A 20,202-nucleotide genomic window follows, 5' to 3' on the forward strand; every position below is an offset into this window, starting at 1 on the left:
TTAACAAAAGGAAGCCTCAAAGCAACGTACAGTGGAACCTCGGGTTACATATGCTTCAGGTTACATACACTTCAGGTTACAGACTACACTAACCCAGAAATAGTACCTCGGGTTAAGAACGTTGCTTCAGGATAAGAACAGAAATCGTGCAGCAGCGGCGCGGCGGCAGCGGGAGGCCCCATTAGCTAAAGTGGTGCTTCAGGTTAAGAACAGTTTCAGGTTAAGAACGGACCTCCGGAACAAATTAAGTTCTTAACCTGAGGTACCACTGTACACTGTAAACTATAATAAAATTACATAAGCAATATGAAACCTAGCAACAAGACTATCGTATGCCGGGGAAACAAGACGTCTCTGCCTATTGCAGAAACGTCGTTGAGGGTGGTGCCCAGATAGCAGGGCTGGCCCAAGACACTTTGGCACCGCAAAATGGCATCCACCAGCCCCATGAGGGAAGAAGAGGCGTGCAAAGATGTACACCTGCAACAAGACGGGAATAAAGATTTACACTGGGAAGAATGGTGGGAGGAAACTGGTAGAGCCTCCTAATATTCACCAAGATGTCACTTTCCAGGTGCTACGGGTCAGATCCTGCCTCCAAGGATTGTGCCGCAAGTGCTGCTGTGGTGGTAGCAGCATGCAACACAGTCCTTGGAGGCCGGAATTGCTGCCCCATGGATAGTGCCGCCCAAGGCGGTTGCCACATCTTGTCTCTTGGATGGGCTGGCCCTGCAAGAGGGCCTCCCCAAAGAGAGCGCTCCACAGGCAGGGAGCAATGGCGGAGAAGGCCCAATTTCTCCTCAACGCCCTTTGGATGTGACGTGCAGAGAAGGGTCTCCGCGTATGGTGATGATTCCAGGGTCTGGGCAGGTTCACATGAGGAAATGTACTGTGGTCTCAAGCCATTAAAGCCATTAGAGGGGAAACCAGAGCCTTGAATTGCTGAAAACTTTTCTATTCTATTCTATTATGCCATTAATTTGATTTTAATTAATTTTTATAATGAAATGTTTTTAGAATGTTGGATTATTTGATTGTTTGATTATTTGATTGTTGTTAGCTGCCCTGAGCCCGGCTTCGGCTGGGGAGGGCGGGATATAAATAAAAAAAAATTTTATTATTATTATTATTCTGCCAGGCCTATGCAGAGTGGCTGGGACAACCCAGCCAGATGGATGGGGTATTATTATTATTATTAGTCAGACAATTAAGAATACACCCATACCCCACACCGGTCCACTGATGTTTCTTTTTAATTCTTTTGGTTATAACTTGCTTTTAACATTTATGATTTTACTGTATGGTTTTATATAATTTTAAACTACTGTGATTATGATGCCAAGGCATAGATAAATATTATTCTCAAATAAATTAAATTGTTTTGCCTCCCCCTGTGGTGTAATGCATTTACATTTATGTTATCAAACGTAAGTCACCTGGAGTCCTAGTTAGGTAACATGCAACTGATAAGTCTAATAATGAATAACAACAGGAAGAAGTCATAACAATTGAAAAGAGTGGTAGAAGTAATGACTCCATGACAAATAATCTTTAACATGCACCCCTTTGCAGGAAAACAAATATTTGCTCCTCTTGAAGAGAGGCTGAAGCCCCAACTGCTCTAAAGAAAAGCCTTTCCTGGGCAGCCCCTGCCTGTTTCCTTTCATCTCTCCCCCCCCCCCCCACGCCATTATCCCACCCCACCCCCCTTGTATCCCACCTTTCCAATTCAGTGCACCACAAATTGTCGTCCTTGCCATTCATCCGCACTGGGAAAGTCTGGGCTTTCCCCTGCCTGATGGAATTAGACTTTGTGGTGATGGTCTGGACCTTTTTCAACTGAAAGAGAAGAAAAGCAAACATTTTTAAAACACACACACACAAATGACCACCCTAAAGGACCCCTGACCGTTAGGTCCAGTCGTGGCCGACTCTGGGGTTGCGGCGCTCATCTCGCTTTATTGGCTGAGAGAGCTGGCGTACAGCTTCCGGGTCATGTGGCCAGCATGACTAAGCCGCTTCTGGCGAACCAGAGCAGCGCACGGAAACGCCGTTTACCTTCCTGCCGGAGCGGTACCTATTTATCTACTTGCACTTTGGCGTGCTTTCGAACTGCTAGGTTGGCAGGAGCAGGGACCGAGCAACGGGAGCTCACCCCGTGACGGGGATTCGAACCGCCGACCTTCTGATCGGCAAGTCCAAGGCTCTGTGGTTTAACCCACAGCGCCACACGCGTCCCTACAAATGACCACACACACCCCAAAAATACAAGCACTCAGTGTGAAGGTTTCCAGAAAGTGGTAGTATTAATGCCGTTCAGCAGAGGAAGGGAGCGAGGCTGGCTCTGTCCAGTGATTTTAGGCTTCTCATCCATCAGCCAGAAATGCGCTTAGATGTCACTGGTATGCCTTCAAGTGGCGGGGGGGGGGGGGGGGAGGTATTTTGCCCAGAAGGCAGCTAAAAATATCCAGATGAAAAGCAGCCGCTGGGAGGTCACTGCCGGGCCCTCAGGAATGCGAAAGAGGGTCTTTGCATCTCTTCCTCAGAGGGGACAATGTCCCCTTAATGGCGCATCCGCCCCCTCCAACTGAGAGATCCATTTTGGGCTTCATTTTGTCATATCTGTGGAATGTCTGGGTTCCTTGCTCACAAGTAGAGAAGGGGAGAGACAGAAGGGAGAGTGTCTCGCCATTTCGTTCGGCATAAAGAGCCTCACATGGGGGGGGGAGGGCAGCAGGAAAGAGGAGCACCCCAGGGTCCACTAGAGATATAATACAGGCAATGTGGGACGTGATTTGCAGGACGAGAGACCCAGGGGGCATTCCATAGCCCAGCCCTTTGCCAACCTGGACCTTCTGGCCAACAACATCTGGAGGTCACTGGGTTGGCAAAGGTTGTCGTTACCTTTCTTCCCCCCTGGATCATTCATAAGAATGGAGGGGGGCGAATAAGAATGGAGGAACTACCGTATTTTTTGCTCTATAAGACTCACTTTTTCCCTCCTAAAAAGTAAGGGGAAATGTGTGTACATCTTATGGAGCGAATGCAGGCTGCGCGGCTATCCCAGAAGCCAGAATAGCAAGAGGGATCGCTGCTTTCACTGCGCAGTGATCCCTCTTGCTGTTCTGGCTTCTGAGATTCAGAATATTTTTTTTCTTGTTTTCCTCCTCCAAAAACTAGGTGCGCCTTGTGGTCTGGTGCGTCTTATAGAGCGAAAAATACGGTACTTGAAATGGGGAAAGTACCAAAAGTACCTTGGCTGTTCTGCCATACTCCAAGCAGTCCTGAAGTTCAAGTTTATCCGTCGTCGAAGCTACCAGGGGCCTAAGAAAAGACAAAGCAAATTACTCTCTAAGCCACTGCCCCATTGTCCTCCAAGCTCATAATTTTAGAGCAATGTGGGGGAACTTTGGCCCTCTATATGTTGCTGAGCGCATGTTGTGGTGGTTGTAGTAGGTTCAGTAGAGGGCTCCCGAAATGATCAAGGGCATGGAGCGAATCAGCTACAAAGGTTGCAGCATTTGGGACTTTTTAGTTTACAGAAAAGGCAAGTAAGAGGCAACAGGGCAGAATTTATAAAATGACGCATAGCATACGGGATTTCCCAAACTTGGGTCTTCGGCTGTTTTTTTGGACTACAGTTCCCATCATCCCTGACCACTGGTCCCGCTAGCTAGGGATGATGGGAGTTGTAGTCCAAAAACAGCTGAAGACCCAGGTTTGGGGAACCTGGGAGAGGGATGTTTTTCTCCCTCATCACACTGGAGTTTGTGGACATCCGATGAAGCTGAGCGATGGAATATTTGGGACAGAGAAAAAGAAGTCCTTCTGCACTGGCTCCCAGTGGAGTATCGGGTCAGGTTCAAGGTGCTGGTTTTGACCTTTAAAGCCCTTTGTGGCTTAGGGCCCTCGTATTTGCGGGACCGCCTCTCCTGGTCTGCCCCCGCAGAGGACCTTAAGGTCCATAATCATAGTTTAGAGGTCCTGGCTCCTATGGAAGTCAGATTATCCTCCACCAGGGCCAGGGGCTTCTCAGTGATGGTTCCAACCTGGTGGAATGCTCTGTCCCAGGAGACCAGGGCCCTGCAGAACTTAACCTCCTTCCGCAGGGCCTGTAAGACAGAGCTATTCTGCCTGGCTTTCAGTTTGAACTTAGCCTGATCTTTCATTCCCCTTCCTTCCCTCCCCCTCCCCTTTTTATGAAGATTACCTGCTCTGGGATCCCACATCTAATTCTCCCCTGGTCTCCTCGCTAGCCCAAATAGGACTAATTTAGCCAGCTAGCCCTGGTGATCATCTACTGTTTATTGGATGGATTTTCCCCCTAAATTGATTTTTGAATTCTGAATTTATTGCTATTCACGTTTTATACTGTATTTTATGCTGTTTTTCGTTGCATCAATTAAGTGTTTTGAATTTGTTGTTAGCCGCCCTGAGCCCGGTTTTTGAACCGGGAAGGGCGGGGTATAAATAAAAATTATTATTATTATTATTATTATTATTATTATTATTATTATACAGTGCAAGACTTAAACTATGGAGCTCCCTCCCACAAGGGGCAGTGATCGCCACCAAATTAAATGGCTTTCAATGAGGATTGGACAAATTCGAGGAGGAGGAGAGGGCTATCGGCGGCTACTAGCCAGGCTGGCGATGTTCTGCTCCCACGATCAGAGGCACTAATGCTTCTGAATCCGTGTTGCTGGAAACGACAGGAGGAAAGAGTTGCTCTTGTGTTCAAATCCTGCTTGTGTGCTTCCCTTGGGGGCAACTGGCTGGCCACTATGAGAACAGAGCGCTGGGCCAATGGGCCCCCTTTGGCCAAGGATTGCAGCTTGACTTTGCTGCCTCTTGGGAAGGGATATCGGGTCCACGGCGTGGCCCCTAGAGGTGCTTCTACATTACCTGTTCATCCCAGGAAGATTCCCCCAGAAGTATCGGGCCCGGTGTGCAGCCGAGACTTTGACGGCATCAATCATAATAGGGTTACACTGAAGACAAAAAGGGAGGGCAGTTAGAGACGAAGCGGCAGAAGGACTATTTCACAATTCCTTTGACAGCAGGATTAGGTGCAGCTTGGGGAAAAGAAGCAACTCCAAAAGTCAGAAAGATGAATTACAGGATGCCACATGCGCTGCCATGTTTAGGATAGTAGTAGCGGCGATGACAACAATAGTACTAATTCTAGTACTATGCTGTGAATGGCCTGTGATCTTCGGATGAAGGGCGAGATGAGCGCCGCAACCCCAGAGTCGGCCACGACTGGACCTAATGGTCAGGGGTCCCTTTACCTTTATCTTTATACACGGAAAAAATACAGTAGATAGGTTCCTAGAATCGGTTGTACGCCAATTGTGAACAGTCCGCTGCACGGTCATCAGAGCGAGGCCCCGCAAAGGGGCTGAGCAAGGTCCTTAAGTGCAGGGGCACCAATTATGAAAAGGGAAATGGAAAAGAGGTGGACAGTACAACAAAGTTACAGATAGGTAGCCGTGTTGGTCTGCCATAGTCAAAATAAAAAAAATCCTTCCAGTAGCACCTTTAAGACCAACTAAGTTAGTTCTTGGTATGAGCTTTCGTGTGCAAGCACACTTCTTCAGATACACAAAGAAGTGTGCTTGCACACGAAAGCTCATACCAAGAACTAACTTAGTTGGTCTTAAAGGTGCTACTGGAAGGATTTTTTTTATTTTGAGTACAACAAAGATCATTTAAAGGGATTTGGATGAAACACGGGCACAGGAAGGCCTTACACAACAGGGCCTCCCGCTAATGGGCATTCACTTAACACCCCAAAAGCCTTGTTCTACCTTCTAAGGTAAAGGTAAAGATACCCCTGACCATTAGGGCCAGTCGTGACCAACTCTGGGGTTGCGGCGCTCATCTCGCTTTCTTGGCCGAGGGAGCCAGCGCACAGCTTCCAGGTCATGTGGCCAGCATGACTAAGCCGCTTCTGGCGAACCAGAGCAGCGCACGGAAACGCCGTTTACCTTCCCACTGGAGCAGTACCTATTTATCTACTTGCAACTTTATGTGCTTTCGAACTGCTAGGTTGGCAGGAGCAGGGACCGAGCAATGGGAGCTCACCCCGTCGCGGGGATTCGAACCGCCGACCTTCTGATCGGCAAGTCCTAGGCTCTGTGGTTTAACCCACAGCGCCACCCACGTCCCGGTTCTACCTTCTAGTCTGCCCCTATTAGAACCCACCCATGCGAAAGCAGGATCCATGCCTTCAATTAAATAATTGCAAACACATTTTGCAGAGGTCAAGGGCATTCTCAGTCATCCTCTAATTTTTTCCTTTTGTTTTTCATAAGCTTCTTGCCCTTGAGGAAAAAACTGAACCCCCAGGCCTTTACCTCCAAGAAACGAGAGATGTCCCTCTTGTCGTTGATGCGCATGGCCACGACGTTCTCAAACAGCCAAAAGAAGGGGCGCTCCTCCCCGGCTTTGGGGCGCGTGTAATTGAGAAGGTGGTAGAACTCAAAGAAGAGTCGTCCGGTCCCCTCTGCAAGGAGGAAGACGGGTGGGTCAAAGGAATGTAGGACATTAAAAAAAAATAATAACTTCTGGGTTGAGGAGCCAAGCTGAGAGTCCCCATCCTTGCAAGGGCTGCTTACCATACAGGCCCTTCCTGGCAGGGTTCACGATGGAGAGGTCGTTGCAGGGGCTTCCGCCAATCACCAGGTCAAAAGGGCCCCATTCGTCAATCTGCAACGGGCAAGCAGAGCAATGGGTTTTGCAAGGTCAAGTGCAAAGTCATGTTGCCTGTCTTGTTTGTAAATCCCAGGCTTCTGGGGCTTCACAAAATCAGCGCCGGATTTACGTATAAGCTAAACAAGCTATAGGGAAGTTTAGGGAAGCTTTTAGTGTTTAATAGACTATTGTATTTTAATATTTTGTTGGAAGCCGCCCAGAGAGGCTGGGGAAACCCAGCCAGATTGGCGGGGTATAAGTAATTTATTTGTATTACTACTACTACTACTACTACTACTACTACTACTATTATAGCTTAGGGCCCCACTCTCTTGCGGCCCCCCAAAAAAATTAAAGGGGGGGGGGACTGGGTGTGCATTTCCAAAATATAAGATAGAAAACAAATAAAATAAAACCTACATACAGCAACAGTGTTTTGGGTTGTGTAGGCTCCTATGATGTAAGTAATGGGCCCCCAATCATTTTATGTTAGAGCTTAATAATTATTTCACTTTTAATATACTTCTTCTTAATTGTATTTCAGTTCAACAATTACTTTGATGTACAAATGGCTTTAGATACCTACTAGGTCCATAAATCACCATATAGCATATATTAAACACGAAAAAACAGTGACAATTTGTTGTTGACAAAGGACAGCTGGACATATAAAGGGCCCCATTACCTTCAGTAGCTTAGGGCCTCATCAAACCTAAACCTGGCCCTGCACAAAATGACCACATCGCAGAAGACCCCAGAAGAGTCAGACAGCTGGATCAGGCCCAAAGGAGCCCAGCATCCTCTTCTCACCGTGGTTATTTATAATAAAATAAACATCTTTTAAACCACAATCAAGCACTATATCAATTCTTTTCAATAAATAAATGTATTATCTGAGGCTTTTCTTTGTGTGTCTCATCCACGTGAGGTCATAGCTGTCAACTTTTCCCTTTTCTTGCGAGGAATCCTATTCGGAATAAGGGAATTTCCCTTAAAAAAGGGAAAACATTGACAGCTATGCGTGAGGTCCAGATGCTGGCAGTACAGGAACAGACCTTTGCTGCAGGGGCTCTCCATTTGTGAGATGCTCTCCCCAATTAGGTTTGCTTGGCACCTGGGTTACACATCTTTAGGTGCCAGGCAAAAGCATTTGTCTTCTCCAAAACCTTTGGCTAATTAAAAAAAGATGACCTTTTAAAGTGGAGTGGGGAGGTATTTGTCTTTTCCCCCCTTGTTCTATTATTATATTATGTACTTGATGTTTTATGTTGTAGACCACCGTATGGTCTCTTTATGAAAGGCAGTATATAAATTTAATAAATAATAACAAACATTTTGACCCAGCTTCCAATACAACCAGCCAGCCGCCTCAGCCAAGAAGCCTCAACTAGACCACAGGGAATCCCCTTACATTTTTCTTGGTTATGTTCCTGACGTCATGCACGTATTTGATGCTCCCTTCGTGCCGCACAGTTCCCACAGCTATGGACTCCTCGCAGATCTCAGAGGCGACATACTTCTCCACCTGGATGCCAAGATCCCGCAGGACGAGGTAGCCTAAAGAGTCAAAGCACCACGGGTGAGCAGATGGGAGAGGTGGCCCTTGAGATCTCTCGTGATTCCCTGGCAAACAGCTCCAACTGTGGGAGCAAAGATGCGCAGGGTGTCCACATCCCGACAGAAACAAGAGACTCTCAGGAGCTGCAGTGTTGATGCGCATGCTCTGGCTGCTACTGTGGCATGGAGAATGACAATTTCCCAGTGCACGTTTTGTTCACACACACACACACACACACACACACACGTCATGCATGCGCAACATCGTTTGATGAGGAACAACACTGCCAACAAAAGATCGGTGGTGGGACCAAAACAAATCACGAATGTCATGGGACAGCCTGGAAGATGCAGGACAGGGGAAGGGAGATGGACAGAGATAGACATGGGGTCAAATGAACCAGACTGGCCTTAAGGAAGGAGGGTACAGGCTCGACCACCACTGTGGGATGAGCTGTCCTTTAGCGGTGATGATGGCTGTTCTCGTCCATCCTCACTATGACCTAGCAAGGCAGAGCAGCATTTTTTCTCAAGGGTTATCAACGAACATTTTTCACAGTGCCATTACTATGCTAAAGCCTGTGCCCAGCGCAGGACCACCAGGGCGTTCTCTGCACAGGGGGCGGAGATACACTCGTGGTTTTTAACCTTAAAGAATGGTTTTGATAACTATGGCTGGATCTCCACTGATCTAAAAAAAAAAACGCTAAGAAAAAGGAGTTGTAAAGCTCTCAACGCAATTTTCCATTGACTGATGTACAGCACCCCGGTGTCACACTTTTATAACGCATTTATAATGTTATAAGGTGCCAGTATAGATTAGTCCTGCATGGACACATGACATCCTACTTTTAACATTCATAATGCGTTAATAATAATAATAATAATAATAATGATAATAATAATAATTTTATTTATATCCCGCCCTCCCCAGCCGAAGCCGGGCTCAGGGCGGCTAACAGCAATCAAATAATCAAACAATCAAATAATCCAACATTCTAAAAACATTTCATTATAAAAATTAATTAAAATCAAATTAAAGGCAATCGTTAAGCAAAATTCTGTGCAGGTTGCCAGAGGAGGGAGTCAGGCTGTGCCCTGACCAAAGGCCTGGTGGAACAACTCTGTCTTGCAGGCCCTGCGGAAAGATGTCAGGTCCCGCAGGGCCCTAGTCTCTTGTGACAGAGCGTTCCACCAGATTGGAGCCGCTGCCGAGAAAGCCCTGGCTCTAGTTGAGGCCAGCCTAACCTCTCTGTGGCCTGGTGAGATTGACACAGTGAATGATGGACCTGCCCATCAGCTAAATGACCTACTCACTGCCCTAGCAAACCTGTGATTTGAACCCAGCTTCTAGCATATTGGTGTGTGACCCTTTGGATGTTTCGTTGTGTGGCTGGGGCAACCCATTCAGATGGGCAGGGTGCGAGAAATACTTCTATGATTCTCAGACATCAGAGTTCGTTGAAGTGCTTGGGGGGTCTCTCACCTGTTGCAATTCCATCAAAGAGAGACAGCACTCTGATTGGCCTCCTGTTTGCCGCTGGGATGGCAGGGTAGATTTTTGGTGGCTCCTGTGAGAAGAGACGGGGAGGGAGAGAGAGAAGGAAATGGCACCACCACATGCAAGAAGTGTGAATCCTATCCATTAAGAAAATTAAATGCACAAGTTTCACATCACCAACTGGACATAAGAACGTAGCGTAACAATAGCCTGCAGGATCAGGCCAATGGCCCATCTAGTCCGGCATCCTGTTCTCAGAATAGAATTTTATTATTACGGTCACAGACCAGTTCCGGGTCACTTACAATATCAGGAAAATCATAAAACACAACAGGAATACATTGAATTGCAATTGGGTATAATAGAGACAATTCAGATATAGCGGCGGTTAAAAAAATATATTAAATCTCAATCACTAAAATACAACCTAAAATTGTCATTTAAAACCTTAATCATTTTGGTAGTACAGCTTGTTCCCTAAGTTTTTATGGCACTCACACAGAATTTGGCCACCCTTAGCATGATGTCTGGATCCTCGTCCTCTACCAGGAGTTTTAGACATTGAAATTCAGACCCATTTTGAGATTTTTGTATAACAGGAGTGCATCCTGTTCTCACAGGCAGCAGCCAGATGTTTCAATGGGAAGCCAAAAAGCAGGATCCGAACATCAGAGCATCTCTACAGTTCTATAATTCTACTTTAGGGCAGGTGGGCTACGCTGCCACCCTTTAACAACACCCCTGTTTCCTTACGTATTCAAGCCCCTTCTCGTCTGTGAAGAACTCCTTCAGGCGGGTGTTCCAGTCGCCCCTCCTCTGAAGCATCCCGTGACGCTCTTGCGGCTGGCACATGTAGCAGCTCCAGGGGTCCTCCTTCCTGGCTGCGTCGGCCGCCCCGCGACCCACTAGCAGGTTCAGGCAGTCCACACAGAAGCACCTGCACGAAACAAGGGAAGAGGAACGGGGGGTGTCCGTAAGGCTGGGCAGCTCCTCTGTTCCTCCACGGCCAGGAGGTAGAAATTCTGCAAAATGCATTCTCAGTAAAGCCGGTATTACTATGCAAGAGTGCGGCCTGACCACAAAACTGGAAGGAACCAATTAAAGGAGAACCTAACGGCCGAATGCTACAAAGAAAAACAACTCCAGATAAAGCACAAGGAGAGTTCTGCATGTACAGCAAAAAAGGGGGTATCTGAGGCATTTTCTTCCATACAGTGTGCATTAGTAGTAGTAGTAGTAATAATAATAATAATTTATTATTTGTAGCCCGCCCATCTGGCTGGGTTTTCCCAGCCACTTTGGGTGGCTTCCAACAAAGATTAAAAATACGTTAAAATGTCACACACTAAAAACTTCCCTGAACAGGGCTGCCTTCAGATGTCTTCTGAATGTAAGATAGTTGTTTATCTCTCTGACATCTGATCAGAGGGCGCCACTACTGAGAAGGACCTCTGCCTGGTTCCCTGTAGCTTTGCTTCTCAGCACTAGACCTCAGCGTCCTGGCAGAACGATGCGGGTGGAGTAAAGGTAAAGAACCCCTGGATAGTTAGGTCCAGTCAAAGGCAACTATGGGGTGCAGCACTCATCTCACTTTCAAGCCAAGGGAGCCGGCGTTTGTCCGCAGACAGCTTTTTCCAGGTCATGTGGCCAGCAGGACTAAACCGTATCTGGCACAACAGAACACCATGACAGAAACCAGAGAGCACGGAAACATTGTTTACCTTCCCGCTGCAGCAGTACCTACTTATCTACTTGCACTGGTGTGCTTTCAAACTGCTAGGTTGGCAGGAGCTGGGACCGAGCAATGGGAGCTCACCCCGTCACGGGGATTTGAACCGCCGACCTTCTGATCAGCAATACAATCGCAGCTAGCTCAGGCTTTTGATTCCAAGGGTTCTGTCATGGATGCTGTAGTTTAGATTCTTGAGACAGGTGAGGTCTCTCACCTGAAGCAGTTGGCATTGTCGCAGAGAAGCAGCTCGTTCCCCGCGCAACAAATGCTGCAGTAAGCCTGGTACCCGTCTTCATCGTACATGTAGAAAAATTCTAGGAACTGAACCTGCAAGGAAAAGAGATCCGTGGCAGATTTAAACAGTTTCCGATTTCCTGGGTGTCCCTAGCCCCAAACTAAGTATCAGAAGCCGCAGAGAAGGCCAGCCACCCCCAGCCTGGCCCCGTCCACATTTTTCGAACTACAGCTGAGGCTGATGGGAACTGTAGTCTGAACAATCTGGAAGGGGCAAGGCTGGGGACATCTGCAGTATTTTTTTATTTAGCAAAATGTACATCCTGCTTGGTTGTACAAAAAAACTCAAAGCGGTTTAACAAAAAGAATAAAAGGATAGTGAAAACAATTAAAACAATGGCAGATTTATTTTTTTTAAAAAAAGTTAATATTTCAATTGGACCAATCACATATTAAAAAATATTTATTCGGTGGTTGGGACATACCAAATTTAAGTAGCTATTGTGAAGCAAGCCAACTCAGCCATCCAGTAAGAGAATGCAGTAGTCAACACTGGAGAATATAGAAATTGATGGTGATCCTATAAGGGTATTAGCTTTAATGAAAAGTAAGCTTTGATTATTGAGTTAAGTTTACAAATCCCAGTGCAGTGGTACTGTGGTTCTCAAACTTAATCCATTCCTGAAGTCCGTTTGACTCCTGAAACCATTCAAAAACCAAGGCGTGCACTCAAGCGGAAGATGCATTGGAAGTACGGCTTCTGAAAAGTGTTCACAAACCGGAACACTTACTTCCGGGTTTGTGGCGTTCGGGAACCAATTTGTTCAGGAGCCAAGCCGTTTGACAGCCAAGGTACCACTGTTCACACGCATGATTTAGAATATGGTAAAATAAAACGGGCAAAAGTTTTAGCTCCAGGACTGTCACCTATAATTCCAATACAGCATCGTCCTCTATTTCAAAATAAAAACAGATTATATAATGTGAATGTTGCAAGGACACCATTTATATTTGAAAGATTATTATAGGAAAGGACAACTTCTTACAGCAGCCAATATGAAAGTCCTTTTAGAGAACAATCAAATTTCATGGCTATTATGGTATCAGTGGAGATCAGCTCTTACAAATGCACAAATTAAGAACGAAGCGACAAGGAAACTAACAGAAGTCCCCTCAGACTGTGGTGGACTCCCCTTCATTGGGAGTTTTTAAGCAGAGGTCAGGTGGCCATCTGTCATGGCTGCTGTAGTTGAGATTCCTGCATTGTAGGGGGCTGGACAATCCTATGTCTCTATGACTTCTTACAAATGTGGAACAGTGCCAGTTCCGCAAATTGAAGCGGCTTTTGTGGGGTAAGGCGATATCGCAGGTAAACTAGTCCCGTGTTGTTAAGTAGGGCAATGGCCATGCATGAAATAGATTGGAGGAACCCCTCCCCCAAATCACCTGGACGCTCACCTGGCAAGTCTCGCAGAGGCCCCCTTCGAACAGGGGGTGGGTGGTCACCGGATTCTTCTTCCCACACGACAAGCAGCTGTCTGTTCAACGAGAGAAGGACAGGTCAGTAGAGTTTTAATAAGCACATAAGGCAAAATGGTGCCAGCGTTCAGTCTAGAGAGATTCTACCAATCCTGGTAGAGAGCAGTGAGCTAGAGGGGCCAACAGTTTCACACAGCATTCATTGATTGATTGATTGATTGATTGATTGATTTCTATACTGCTTAATATGTTAAAAATATCTCTAAATAGAGTGCAGAGAACTGTGGCAACAGCAGCCCTTCCGACTCCACAGTTCTATGATTCTAAATAAAATATTACAAAATACAGTTACGTATAACAACATGGCATTGATACAAAGTTAGTAACATATATAAATCGATTATCAATTCATTTTCCAATATCAATTCACCCATCCCACTCAGCCTCCTCTCACCCACAAAAGTCTCACAATGGGAAGAGTTCCTGGAACAGAGGACATCTCCTAGGCTCCAACTCTAGACTTGTTTTTCGTGTAGGGTTGCCATACGTCTGGAATTTCCCTGACATAACCAGAATATGGCACTGGGTAACAGTGTCCAGACCGAAATCACTAAAAATGTCCAGGAAAATCCCATGTTGGCGAAGTAGCTCAAAAACAAAAAGCTCAACAACTTTGCGTCCAGATCTTTGCTTTTTGAAATATGGCAACCCTATTTTCATGGGCAACTCAAGATAGATGACCCTTCCTCTTCCATCAATTTCTCCAACCCTCTTTTCAAGTCATCCAGGTTGGTAGCCATCCCTGCCTCCAGTTTACCTACACGCTGTGTGGTCAGCATCAGCAACCTGAATATTATTCCTTTCCATCTGCTACTGACACATCCACAACTACATGGGCGAGTCTCAAATCTGCCCTGTCTATTGACAGGGAGTATCTGCAGGTGGGGGTGCAGTCCACTGGGCCTGAATCAGGCCAGATTTTGATGCTGAAGATGCTCTTTACCTTCCAAGCTCTTCTTGTTGTGCCTGACTTCAGAAGCCATCGACTCTGGAAAGAAAGCGGCAAAGACGAGTTAGCGAGTGAAGTGCCTCTCCTCAGAGAGGCCAGGACACAAACCCACAGGCAGCAAACTGTGCCTCCTTAGAAGTTTCAGAGTTCTACGAAGAGCCAGCTTTCTATGTTCTGTCGGATTAAATGGCACATACACACTCCATATCCCCACGTACTGACATCAGGGAGGAACCTGGATGGTACTCTTCTCGACACGTTTAGACACTCCGATCCAGATATGCAGAACACTGACATCTGCTTTAATCTGCTTCTAGCTTATCGCTTATTGTAATTATGATCTGAATGCTATTTTTACTTTTGTTGTATTCCTTTTGTAAACCACTATGAGTTCGTTCATTTCTCTGCGGTCGAGTGATATATAAAATTTATGAAATAATTCTTTTTTATAAAAACAAATCTCCCTGCACATAGAACACTAGCATGTCAGGGATTTTAGCCTTATACACTTTTATTATGTGCAGTAAGGGTTGTCGTTGTTGTTTCAATAAAATTGTACCTCTGCAGGTGCCTCTCCCTCCCTCCCTCCACACACCCCAATCCCAATCCGGCCCCAATCCTACCTCTGCTCTGGTTCTCCTCCGCCTGCTCCTTGTTGCTCCCATTGCAGACATTAGTCTTGAGCCGCTTGGCTGGGGGGGCAGGTTCAGGGGAAGGCAGTTCGGGAGCGGCAGATTCTTCAGAGCTTCTCTGGCTGAGGAGACTGCTGTCTGCAGAGAAAGGACAGCTGGCTTTAGTCGGGACGGACATCTTCTTTGGAAGGCAGAAAGGGGAAAGGGGAATGGTTTGCGGGCAGGTTGGGGGTCCTGGATTGCGGGGTTCGCCATCCCCAAAAGGAGCCGCAGGGGCCTTCTTCAAAGATTGCATCCTGCACAGGGAAAGCTAGTAGGAATGTCCAGCATAAGCAAGCCTACGCTGAAGACAAGATGGTCAGGCTCCCTGTCAAATATTCAAGCTGTGAACCCCATAATTCTGCACTGTGGACAAATCAGGAGAATTTGTGTGTAGGCAGCAGGCCACAATGTGATAAGAATTTTAAGGTCTTAGATATATAATAAATGTACCAACCAAGCATGTACATAGATCAGCACAGGAAGACCGACCTGAAACCATTTTTGATTCCCAAACTGTCCCAAAATGACCAAATGTTTTCTCTGCAAGGTCAAAGGAAAATGGAAAAGCCTCCCCATTATCTTTTCCTTCACAAATCCTGTCTTAAGGGTATGTCTGTGTTTGAATAGGGTGAGCCTGTGACCTGGCTCAGGAACTAAGTATTTATCATTACAAAAGACTGGCCAGGCTCCCCAGGCAATCCAATCAAGTGACCATTAAACAGGTAACCTGGCAGACAGGAGGTAAACAAAGCACTCAGATTTCTGCTGTAGACCACCCTTTCTGTGATGTAGGTATGATGTATCTGGAGGTGGTGAGTGAGGACCCTGTTGCAACAGATCAATAAAGATCAGGCTTACTAGCTGCTTTGCTTCTCGATATTCTCTGGTTGGCCTCTGTTATTTTCTCCTACCAATAGGGAACCCACGTAAGGACTCTATATGGGCTCTTGGACACCCCATAAGGGAAAAGGGGCAGATGTATAACAGCTCTCCGAGGGACCGGGCTCCCACTGCCCTCCTTGCTGGGTTTCCTCGCCCAAGCCCCCCCCCGGCCAGCTCCTTACCTGAGGTCTTGGGGGGCTTCAGTCCTTTCCCTCCGGTGGGCCTGAAGCCATTCATGGCCCACTCCACCATGGGCTTCAGCTTGTCTTCAAGAGAATCCCCCGGGGCGCTCGAGAACGACTTGCCTGCTCGGCTGCTTGCCACCTGCCAGGAGGAAGAGGAGAAGGCCTTACGAAGGTGTCGCAGAGCAGGTGGGCATCCAGGATTGTGCTGCCTAAATTCCTGCCCCTGGCTGCTTCACAGCAGAGCGGGATGTGCAAGGCTCCTTGCAGCTCCTACCTGATATAGGTTAGGACCTATAAAGTCCCATATGCCCTGGGCCCAGGCTACCCAAAAATGTTGGTCGGCATCCGTCTGTCTCGGGAGACAATGGAGTGTACCTCCGGGGGTGTCAGCAATACTGAAGTGGCCTCTTCAGGGCACAAGCCTGGCTAGTGTGTGTGGAAGTCCTGGGCTGTTCCTGTTAGGATACTGATGTTCCGTTCCACCTAAACAGATGTGTGGAGCTGTGCTATATCACATACAGTGGTACCTCAGGTTAAGTACTTAATTTGTTCCAGAGATCCGTTCTTAACCTGAAACTGTTCCACTTTAGCTAATGGGGCCTCCTGCTGCCACCGAGCCGCCGGAGCACGATTTCTGTTCTCATCCAGAAGCAAAGTTCTTAACCTGAAGCACTATTTCTGGGTTAGCGGAGTCTGTAACCTGAAGCGTATGTAACCCGAGGTACCACTGTATCTATTTACATTCCAGCACAGCTTGCTGGGAACTTCCGTTTGTGTATAGCTTTTGCTTTATGCTTCTTGCCTGGACGTGAAAGGGAGAAGACATGTTTTTTCCCCCTTTGTCCTGTTGTATGCTGAATAAACTGGTTGTAAATACGCTGTAAAGGTAAAGGGACCCCTGACCATTAGGTCCAGTTGTGGACAACTCTGGGGTTGCGGCGCTCATCTTGCTTTACTGGCTGAGGGAGCCGGCGTACAGCTTCCGGGTCATGTGGCCAGCATGACTAAGCCGCTTCTGGCGAACCAGAGCAGCGCACGGAAATGCCGTTTACCTTCCCGCCGGAGCGGTACTTATTATTCAAAAAGTGAGCTCCTATTCACGTGGAGGAAGCCTAAAAGGCCATTAACTGTTAATAACTCATTCTCGAATTGCCCCCCTTAAAAATCAAATTGACCTGCTGTGGGGCGTGTGCCCCACGTTGGGAACCACAGTTCTAGTCCCACCCTAGGCAATTCAGGAATAACAGCTACACCACAGACCTTCAGGATGCTTTTACCCTCATCCTTAGAAGACAGACAGGAGGTCCATTGAAGAAAGGTGGAGGGAGACCAGGACCCTCCCGCTTTTTCCTTGAGAAAGGTGTATTGTAAGGTTATTCCCGCGGCTCCCTCCTCGCGCCAGGCCCTGCTAGCCAAGCTCCCCGTCTCTCTGCCTGCCCCTTACCTCCAAGACATGAAGGATGGCTTGCCGATACGAAACCAACTTGTGGAACGTGGTGGAGTTGAAATGCTCCTGGAACGCCAACAGCCCCACCAGCTTGTCTACCGAGACCTGCGGTGGAAACGGCAAAGCTCAGCCACAGGAACAAGAGGGCTTCCCCCGCGATCAGGACAGGTCCACGGGGCTGCTTTGAGGAACATCACCCACCCACCGCCCCCTGCAAAACTCCTCAAGAGGAGGGAGAGGGGATGCTGGGCTGGGAGGCAGTTACAGGGCCTTTTCAGTGGTGGCTCCGACCTGGTGGAATGCTCTGTCCCAGGGAGACCAGGGCCCTGCAGGATTTAACCTCCTTCCGTCAGGCCTGTAAGACAAAGCTATTCCGCCTGGCCTTTAATTTGATCTTTTATTCCCCTTCCTTCCCTCCCCCTCCCTTTTTTATGAAGATCACCTGCTCTGAGACCCCACAGCTAATTCTCCCCTGGCCTTCTCGCTGGCCCAAGTAGGATCAATTTAGGCAGCTAGCCCTGGGGATTATCTAACTGATTTTTGAATTTTATTGTTATTAATGTTTTTATACCGTATTTTATGCTGCTTTTATAAAAGTGTTTTAAATTGGTTGTTAGCTGCCCTGAGCCACGCGTATATATACTGGATGAGTGCAGGTGATTTTCCTGGTGCCCACTGAAAGCAATTCCTTTGTGTATTCTTCATTTTACCTCGGGGGCAAGATACCAACGCCCCCCCCCCCAGCATCCATCGGCAGCCCTCCCCCTCCTTTCCCCTCACCTCCGAAAACTTTCCATCGCCAAACCACTGAACCCAACGTATCCCAGGGGCCGCCTTGCGGTTGAATGTGGCCCTCCATGACACGACAATGGCGGGCCACCAAGCAAAGCCCCTGATCTTCCCCCAGACGAGCTCGCCGATTCGAAAACCCTTGCTGTCCTGGAAAAAACCAAATAAGATTGAAGGTAAGCAAGCGGAAAGAAATGGGGTGCTAACGGGGAGTTTTCAGGGAGCCCCCGTGGCCTGTCAGTGGCTCTTGAATGAGTGGCTCCATGAAGCCCCCAGGGTCACCAACAACAACAACAACAACAACAACAACAACAATAATAATATAGTTTATTATTTGTACCCTGCCCATCTGGCTGGGCTTCCCCAGCCACTCTGGGGGGGCTTCCAATAAAGATTAAAAATACATTAAAATGTCACACGTTCAAAACTTCCCTGAACAGGCTGCCTTCAGATGTCTTCTAAATGTCAGGTAGTTGTTTATCTCTTTGACATCTGGTGGGAGGGCGTTCCACAGGGCGGGTGCCACCACTGAGAAGGCCCTCTGCCTGGTTCCCTGTAACCTCACTTCTCGCAGTGAGGGAACCGCCAGAAGGCCCTCGGCACTGGACCTCAGTGTCCGGGCAGAACGATGGGGTTGGAGAAGCTCCTTCAGGTATACAGGACCGAGGCCGTTTAGGGTTTTCAAGGTCAGCACCAACACTTTGCATTGCACTGAGAAACCAGTGTAGGTCTTTCAAGACTGGTGTTATGAGGTCTTGGCGGCCGCTCCCAGTCACCAGTCTGCCATATTCTGGATTAGAGCGCATTGCAGTAGTCCAAGCGGGATATAACTAGAGCATGCACCACTCTGGCAAGACAGTCCACGGGTAGGTAGGTTCTCAGCCTGTGTACCAAACCATATTTGAAACCATTTAACGAACAAAACGCTCCTCTTTTTGAAATCCGGCTGCTGTACATTTAACCTGCTGTCCTGCATTCGTTTTGCTTCGCTGTCGCCGTCTTTTGAATCCGTTATCCACCCCGAGAGCACTTGGGCAACAGTGGGGGTCTCCAGCACAGTTTGCACAGCCACCGTTGTGGATTCAATAAATCCACAAGGCTCCAGGGACAGTTTGCTCTCCCTCAAATCCAATCCAAATCCAAATCCAATCAATCTCAAATCTCAAATCCAAATCCAATCCAAACTCCTTCTCAGTTCCTGCTCCCACTAGTCACCCACTTCAACAGGCCCAAACGTCTATCTCTGTTTTCAGACAGGGCAGCCATTTTGCATGATGACACGTCCCCCGCGGCAGCCATTTTATGACTGGCGCCCAATGCGCTCTCTCAAGATCCCAAAAAGTTTGGCCCCAAAAAAGTTTGGAGACCCCGAGCTAGAGTCTGGGATCAAAATCCTTTTGATAATAAAAACAAACTAAAAAATATATAGTATAGGGCGGTATATAAATTCAATCAACCAATCAATCAATCAATCAATCAATAAAATTAATTAAATAATTAATTAAAAAATAGTCACATAAGCGAAATCCATCTGCAATGCTTTGCCCCGAAACCAGGGCCGGGAAACCCCAAAAAAGAGGTCATGGTGGTTAGAGTTCCAGGCGAGAACCAAGGAGCATAGCTGTCGACCATCCCTTATTTGGCGGGGAACTCCCTTATCCCAGCGCTGTGTTCCGCTGCTGTCCCTTATTGATGATGTCCCTTAAATTTCCCGGGTTTCAAAGGAAGCAGCTCCTCTCCTTCCCTCCCTGCTGGCCAGGGAGGAGGGAGGCTCCAACTGTGTTGCTTGGCTGTGTTGCTCACCCAACAAGGAGTCTAAGAACGACTGGGGGGTGGAGCTTGCATGCCTTGTGCTGATCAAGTCAGCCGCCTTGCCTGGGGACTCGCCTTTGCTCAGCGCTTCCCAGCGGAGAGGTGACGGTGGTTTTCCTTGCTGCATCCCCTTTGTCGGGTTGCTGCGCTGTGGGAACCACCACTTGAGGCTTTGTTTGGCTGCTGGCTGGGCTTTCTGCCTTTG

At 47.5% G+C, this 20,202-nt stretch overlaps 1 protein-coding gene across 1 annotated transcript in view; it reads right to left on the bottom strand.

The window, feature by feature from the left end:
• DNMT3B (DNA methyltransferase 3 beta) overlaps positions 1-20,202 on the bottom strand; it is a 50,748-nt gene that overhangs the window by 3,176 nt on the left and 27,370 nt on the right. Inside the window, exons 6-20 of the mRNA XM_081011136.1 lie at positions 18,177-18,335; positions 17,394-17,501; positions 15,947-16,088; positions 14,832-14,978; positions 14,203-14,247; positions 13,179-13,258; positions 11,701-11,813; positions 10,508-10,691; positions 9,740-9,824; positions 8,108-8,253; positions 6,621-6,711; positions 6,360-6,508; positions 4,906-4,991; positions 3,255-3,324; positions 1,721-1,839 (exon numbers count right to left, since the gene is read on the bottom strand). Coding sequence (XP_080867262.1) covers positions 1,721-1,839; positions 3,255-3,324; positions 4,906-4,991; positions 6,360-6,508; positions 6,621-6,711; positions 8,108-8,253; positions 9,740-9,824; positions 10,508-10,691; positions 11,701-11,813; positions 13,179-13,258; positions 14,203-14,247; positions 14,832-14,978; positions 15,947-16,088; positions 17,394-17,501; positions 18,177-18,335 — 1,724 coding nt within the window. The remainder of the gene's footprint in view (positions 1-1,720; positions 1,840-3,254; positions 3,325-4,905; positions 4,992-6,359; positions 6,509-6,620; positions 6,712-8,107; positions 8,254-9,739; positions 9,825-10,507; positions 10,692-11,700; positions 11,814-13,178; positions 13,259-14,202; positions 14,248-14,831; positions 14,979-15,946; positions 16,089-17,393; positions 17,502-18,176; positions 18,336-20,202) is intronic.

Source organism: Podarcis pityusensis (genome assembly GCF_964106645.2).
Source record: "Podarcis pityusensis genome assembly, chromosome: 6".
In the NCBI taxonomy this organism is placed as follows: domain Eukaryota; kingdom Metazoa; phylum Chordata; class Lepidosauria; order Squamata; family Lacertidae; genus Podarcis; species Podarcis pityusensis.